This window comes from Austrofundulus limnaeus, unplaced genomic scaffold (assembly GCF_001266775.1).
Source record: "Austrofundulus limnaeus strain Quisiro unplaced genomic scaffold, Austrofundulus_limnaeus-1.0 Scaffold472, whole genome shotgun sequence".
Classification (NCBI taxonomy): domain Eukaryota; kingdom Metazoa; phylum Chordata; class Actinopteri; order Cyprinodontiformes; family Rivulidae; genus Austrofundulus; species Austrofundulus limnaeus.
The window spans coordinates 191,198-198,562 of NW_013952874.1; the positions used below are offsets into that span (position 1 = coordinate 191,198).

The following is a 7,365-nucleotide window of genomic DNA, read 5'->3' on the forward strand; positions in this document are numbered from 1 at the left end:
CTCATCTACAGGCCAGCGGTCACTCTTTCAGGGATGAAGATATTCTCATCCTTGATAGAGAGGAACAGCGTTTTAAGAGAGGAGTAAGAGACATTTTTGTAAAGAAAAAACATGTTTTTAAACAGGGGGTAAGGTCTCCATGTCCACTTGTCCCCCTCTTACAATGCTGTTATAGTGAAAATGACTCAGCTCTCTGAGAACAATAGGGATAATCAGGACACTAATGATCTACCATCAGACTGATGGTCCTGTTGCATGTGAACAGTTTTGATTGTCATCAGTTAACTTGTTTATCCACCATATGGAGGCAGTGCTTATCAGGCTGAGTTTACCTGAACCTCCTCAKACTGAAGAAGTCCCTCGAAGGAGAGATGAAATGTTTCAACAAACAGAACCTGTCCAGAGGAACTGACTCAACTTCTTAGATTTTTCTACCTGGATTATTGAGATGCATCAGGACATCAAGTAGTCTGTGTTTGTTTCAAAGCACTTAGTCACAATTTAGGTTGTTTTTTTAAAGTGTAAATAATACAGATGTGCTCCTTCAATGTGTGACAACAAATAATTATAAAAAAAATTTAATTAAATTATTAAAAGGTGTAAAAGTTCACAGCAAGTGCTATTTTTTACAATTTTACAAAAATCCCTTATTTTTTCCCCATTAAAGTGACATTAAAAGTTTCTTAAACTTGGTTGTACATCCTTATATTAAAACTGTACAGGGTGAGTCAAAAGTCACCCTTTAATTTTGATCCAATAGGGCAGCTTTTAAGATGTTGACCATGTTCTGGACAAATATAAAAGACAGGTCCTCTCATCCATTACTTGCTGAGGTATTTAGATATTTCATTTTCCCTTTTCTTTCTGAAATGAAAGGGTGTCCTGTAACCTTTGACWCACCACACTACAGCACAAGAACATGCTACTCTAAAGCATAAAAAAAATAATCTGTTTTGGATAAGCAAAGATTTACTGTGATACTGAATTTAGTGAACAAAGGGTTTAACGTGAAGCTGTACAAATCTGAGAACTCCTCTACAAACTTCCTAAAAGCAAYAGGAACTCTAAAACTTGACAGTCGAAGCTAAAGAACATGACATTTGAAACCTGAGGACAGGAAGTAATGCTGCGAGTCTCCATGGATCCCCACCGTCCCGGGTCCTACAGAATCAGCCAGGATGTTCACCACAGAGAACGCTCCACTCATGAAGCCAAAACCGAGGCCAGACACTGAGACAAACAGAAACAAGACCATCTTTAGACCACAGACAGATGTTTTTTTTTTTTCCATAAGGAAGTCTGGATGATATACATCCAAAACTGGATCATTATTTTCAGTTATTAGCCAATTATGTTTCACATTTCTCAAATTAACTGGTAGGAAAATTATGTTTTTCAAACTGAAAGTAATAAATGTTAAAATCTAAAATTGGTCTTTTGTTAAATTATCTCTTATGTAGTTATGCCTCAATCTTAGAAAGCTTTTTTACATGAGTAATTTCTGTTCACCACCATAAACACGGTGAGGGGTGAAAACTGTTCAAATAGGTGTGCGTTTGTTTGTCTGTCTTTTAACAAAATATYTCAAACAAGTAAGATGTTGTACATCTACAACTCATTGGTTTTTGGAGTCAACCTGACTGGAGAACATCAAAGYTAACCAAACTTATACAGATGATGTTAACAGCTAAGGTTTATTTTCGATTGCAATTTCAGTTTTCTGGATTCTGTGTGTTTGAGAGCAGTGAGCTGTGCATCTATGCTTTTCATGACCAGTTTTTTTTTATCCTATTGTGTTTTTTCTTTGAACAGCTTGAATATCTGTATTCCTGTCCGTGCACAATTAATTGCCCTCTTTCACTCATCACACCCGTCTGCCCCACTTTGTACCAAGCATGGCAGCTGCTGCCACATTTATGATTTGATCGGTTTCTTTTAAAATAAAAGGAAGGCAGATTTGGACCAGTTTTTATTTATTATTATTTAACGCCGACAAAGGTTGTTAGCCGTGAACAATTGGGGCTGTAAACTCAAATGTTTTGTGTCAAAACTCAGATCTGATGTTCTACAATTACAGACATTAAACTGAGATGGGTCAAGACATCCCCTACAACACTTTTGAGAGACAATCTTTTGCCCAAACTCTTTTGAAGATGAACCAAATTCAAGTAGGAAGACTGCAAATTTCTGTGACTCACACCAAAATACTGACAATGGCGTGTGTGTGTGGGTGGGGGGGGGGGGGGTTGATGCAACAGATCAGATTTGATATTTTCCCCAGCTGCACCTTTATGAGGGGTCAGATGGAGTTGGTGCCCTGATTGGAAAATGCTACAACTGCTCTTCTCTATCATTGTCAAGTGAACAAATAAAATGCAAATTTCAATTGAAAACGCTGAAGTTTAAAATGAGAAAACCAGTGAAATCAGTACCAAATGGTTAAGACTTTTCTCAAAAACACATTCTACATCTGCACTGTAAAAAGGAACAAAATGAAGAATGATTTTTAAGCACATTCCTAAAACCACAATAGATTGTGTTTTGATCCATACTGATAGCATCATCAGACCACGAGTGCTAAATGATGTCCAGACTTCAGCCTGAATCTGGTGGGGAAAAAAAGTGAACTATGGTGGTCTGTCTGTACCGTAGGCCAGCTGTCGGATGGATATCGGCATCGTTTCCTCTTGACTGAGAGCAAGGAGGCCTTCATTTGCTTTCCTGCAGRAAAAAATGTACACACTCATTTACAAATTTTCAGTTTCTAGTTTTAATGCGGGCTGGAAACAGTAATATGAATAAAAACTAAACCGATCAAACTGTGATGACAAACAACAGCAGTATTTAGGTTTTAAGGAACACAGTTTTGGCCACGCTGAGGCAAAACCCAGTGAAAATATTCACACTGAATGACAGGAAGGCTGAGTGCAAAACCATCAAATGCTCTGGCAGTGACTTACTTCAGGAGTTTGTAGTACGCAAAACGGAAAGTTTCCTGAAGTAGGACGGACAGGACCACGCCGAAGATGAGCAGACCTTTCTGCTGCGACGCACTGTCCTTATTACTGATCTGAACAGAGATGAACCACACCAGGGAAGCCAGGAGCAGCGACACCAACCAGAAAAATGCTCTGAAATATAAAAAGACGATTATAGTCAAGAATTATGAAATTATAATAATTTCCCACTTTGACATGAATTCAATAAATCCTTTCTAAATGTTCTGAGCTGCTTTTAAAAATAAAAAAAAAACATTTTAGTGTTTCATTTAATTTGAAAAGTCCTAATTAACACACTGTGCAAACTAGAATTCAAAACTGAAAAAAGCAAAGATCTCTGTGAACTCAAATTAAGGTGCACACATTGTTTCCTCTGTCAACAACTGTCTCTTAATGATTAAAAAAGATGAGCTCTAGAAAAGTTAAGCCTAAATTATGTAAGAACCAAAGAACATAATAAATACAGTGCTTGGGAAAATATCCAAACCCCTTTTACGTTTTATACATAAATATAAATCAGCCTTCAATTCAAAATAAACATTCAAATGAACCTTATTTAGTTTCAATATGAAATCAAATTTCTACAAAGACCCTCTAAATAAAAATGTAAGTTAAATGACTGCATAACTGTTGTCCTAATTCAACATAGAGAAACGATTTTTGAAAAGTACAAGTCAGATGATCGATAGAAAAAATTTCCAAGGCTCTAAGCATCTCCAGGAGTTCTGTTAAATCCATCATCAACAAATGGAAGGAAWATAAGACATCRTCTCAAGTCGATCACAAAATCTGTAGAAAACAATTTTAAAAAAACCCTTGTTTAAAATTCAGCATTATTCTAATGACTGCATTCTCTCTACCTACACTATTAAATGCACAGAAACCATGCAATCAGCCACCTGTCAGACTGAGAGCAGCACTCCTGTCCTTGCCTAACGACAGAGGGCATCTGTATGAGAGCAGTAGTGACAGTTGATCAGTGCTCGAAAATGACAAATGAACACGCAAGCAAAACATTATTTCACCCACAGTGTTGAGGACTATTTTCTTGTTTTCTCAAATTTGAAGTCCATTTGTCTTGTTTCTAATGTAAGCGCATCTTTGTCCACAACGACTGACTTGGAACAGCTCTACAAGTCGGAGCACAAACACAACACTCCTCTCTAAAACTGCCCTGTGAGCTCAGAAAGTCCAGGAGCTGAAAAACCAGAAGGCAGCAACTGGTCCARCACTAAAGGTAAGACTGCAAACCAGGTCAGCAGTGATCCCGCCCAAACAAACAAACAAACACACACAAAATCTTTCAGCAATGGCAGAGTTGTGAAAGAAGCATTTGTTTAGGCTGAAGATGCACTTTTCTGTGATTTGAAAAATAAAAAAAGTGACATCATGGCTGGCCTTCAAGATGCAAAGTGGTCCCAGAATACGAGACACAAAATGTGTGTGTGTGTGTGTGTGTGTGTGTGTGTGTGTGTGTGTGTGTGTGTGTGTGTGTGTGTGTGTNGTGTGTGTGTGTGTGTGTGTGTGTGTGTGTGTGTGTGTGTGTGTGTGTGTGTGTGTGATTACACAACGTGGGGCTGCAATTGACTTGTATGAGCCTGCAGTCTGGATCGGTGAGGGACTGCTGCAGATGACAGCCCACCTAGCCCCACCACAGAGATCCAGCTGCCTAGTTTTGATTTTCTGGTTTGTTTGGCATTTAAAATTATTGTGTCTTCGTTAGAAATTTATAAATAGATTTGTGAATCTGCACCTAAAGCCACCTCGTGTAAATAGTTAATACTAATCTAATGAGGAAGGGAAAGAGTTTTAGTTTGAACACCAGTTTTCTCCTGTTTTTGAGGTTAGGAAATTGTCTTGTTTCATTTTTCTTCGGTAAGTTTAAGTGTTTTAGGTCTGGTTTGTCATGTATCTTTACCTAGGACAAGAAATGCAATGTTTGATACTGAAAGCAGACAAGTAGATCTCAGCAGAATAGCAACTTCAAAAGTAGATCTTTGTTCAAAAGGTTTTCTATTAAAGAAAATCCCATTCGTAGTTCCATGATCGGACAAACCATTAAATCAATGGAACTTATGCTTTCTAAACAAGCACCAGGTGTTTAACGTGCAACCTACAGCTCAAACTAATATAAAAATGAACAAACAAAACAAACTGTGTAGTTAGTAGTTATTTGAGTAAAAAGCTAACACAGTTGTCATTTCCAGCTGTTGTGTTGTTATAGCTAACAGATTAGCTTGTAAGTTAGCATCGGCTGCCTGCTTGCATTTTACTGATACCTGAGAGCAAGCAGCAGCGTCTGTGTCCCATTTCTACAGCACAGATAAACCCCCTTCATCCTGATAAAACCGAAAAGGTTCATTTTCAAACATTTTCCTCACCCTGCTATAAGGAAAATGACCCTCAGCGGCTCCCGGGCGATGGTAAACAGGAACAGAGCGATGGCTGGGCCGAAGGCGATAAAAGTGCAACCGAAAAACACCGCTGCCGTCATTTTGACTCCTCCGGAAGAGACGCCGGCGTTTCTGTGCCTTTAACAAATCTACAGATATTTCTCTGTTCTGGATGTATTGTTTCAACAAAATGCAGCCCGTTATAAATATTATTCTCCTTTAGCGAGAAGTATCACGGGGTCTGACTAACATCACATGTACTCACGTGACTTATGGGGGGGTGGGGTCTTTAAAAGAAACTGCAAAAAACTTTATTGTAAAGCAAAACAATGACACATAATATGGCAAGCGATTTTAGCATAAAATCAGATTCACAATGCTTACGTTCTAGACCAGTGGTTCCTAAACTTTTTTTCATCTGACCCACAAAATATCCATGGTAAAAACTTGTGACCCCAAATATTACTGGTCTGAGTACACAAACTTTGTTAATAACCGTAAAAACACAGGCTTATTGACAATCTAAACAGCTTGTACACAAATATAAATATTTATTTTTACTTATTTTGTGTTTTTGTAATAATTATAGGGAAAATATTACTACAGCAATTATTTTATTACCCTTTAAATTGATTTCTGGAGATTATCCAAGGTGCTTCATGACCCATAATTGGGTCCCAAGCCCAACTTTGGGAACCAAAGTGCAGTGGTTCCCAAACTTTTCAGCTTTTGACCCACAAAATAAGAGTAGCAGAGACCTGTTCCCCCAACTGTTTCTGGATGATAAACTTTTGTATCAGGTCAACTAAACATGGGCATGGTAACAATATTTTTATACTACATTTATCCATTTTAAATACACTAACCTCACTCCTTTGTAACAACTAAGGCAAAAACGTAATTAATTCAGAAAATCTTGTCAGGACCCCACCTTGATGTTTCGGGACCTCGCTTTGGGTCCCGACCCCAACTTTGGGAAACACTGTTCTAGACATCTGAAATTGAATTATGACTAGTCATATTTGTTATTTGATGTATCTCTAATTATATTTTGATTAATCAAAAATACCTATTTGAGATAGCTGCAATTGCATTTTGACAAATCAAAAATCATTTTAAGACATCTTGAATTGGAATTAAAACTTGTAATTATGTTAATACATACATCTTAAATTATCGTTCGGGATAGTCAAAATATAGTTGTTCCTAGTCAAAACTTATTTTTAGACATCTAGATAGTAATTAATTACTGACAGTCAGACGAAACCGATTTTATGTTAAAATGGCTTGCCACAGTGTCACGAGAGCGTGAATGCAGATGGAGGGCAGGAAGTGAGGTAGAAAAGGATCCTCTGTGCAGTTGAAAACATGCCTATGGTTTGTGCAGTTTACGGCTGCTCCAATCGTTCTAACCGAGAAAAGGGCAAGGGATTTTATCGAGTACCAAAGATTGCCGTGCACAAAGGTGAGAAATGTAGAAAACTCACAGAAAAGCGCCGTAAAATGTGGATTTCAAACCTACATTTGCAGTCGGGAGGAGCAGAATCTGCTAATGCACGTGTCTGCAGCGACCACTTCCTCAAAGGTATGCTAACTTGGTATGTGTGTGTGCGTGCGTGCATGCGCGTGCATGTGTTTGGCCTTGTTTTTCCTACATCGTGGGGCCCAGTTTTAAGGAAAATGCAGCCTTGTAGGGACCGGGTGCTCCTTGGGCCCCACAACTTCGGAGGGAGATTTTGGGTGTGGGGGTTGGGTTTAGAACCAAGGTGTGAATTGAGTTTAGGTTAGTTTTAAAGTCAGGTAGGTTAGTTTTAGGGTTGGTGGTCAGGGTTAGGAAATAAAATTACCATAAAATGAATGGAAGTCAATGGATGGGCCCCACAATTATAAAAAAAAAAGTTGTTGTTGTGTGTGTGTGTGTGTGTGTGTGTGTGTGTGTGTGTGTGTGTGTGTGTGTGTGTGTGTGTGTGTGT

General features: G+C 38.3%; 2 protein-coding genes across 2 annotated transcripts in view; one reads left to right on the forward strand and one right to left on the reverse strand.

Annotated features, from left to right (window-relative positions):
* The window catches only part of aph1b (APH1B gamma secretase subunit), a 10,061-nt gene extending 4,398 nt beyond the window's left edge, over positions 1 to 5,663 (reverse strand). Inside the window, exons 1-4 of the mRNA XM_014025380.1 lie at positions 5,381 to 5,663; positions 2,961 to 3,131; positions 2,648 to 2,721; positions 1,108 to 1,230 (exon numbers count right to left, since the gene is read on the reverse strand). Of these exons, the coding sequence (XP_013880834.1) occupies positions 1,108 to 1,230; positions 2,648 to 2,721; positions 2,961 to 3,131; positions 5,381 to 5,493 (481 nt within the window). The 5' untranslated portion in view covers positions 5,494 to 5,663. The remainder of the gene's footprint in view (positions 1 to 1,107; positions 1,231 to 2,647; positions 2,722 to 2,960; positions 3,132 to 5,380) is intronic.
* Positions 5,664 to 6,740: 1,077 nt separating this feature from the next.
* Positions 6,741 to 7,365, forward strand: part of LOC106529864 (uncharacterized) — a 6,568-nt gene continuing 5,943 nt past the window's right edge. Inside the window, exon 1 of the mRNA XM_014025382.1 lies at positions 6,741 to 6,977. Within this exon, the coding sequence (XP_013880836.1) occupies positions 6,761 to 6,977 (217 nt within the window). The 5' untranslated portion in view covers positions 6,741 to 6,760. The remainder of the gene's footprint in view (positions 6,978 to 7,365) is intronic.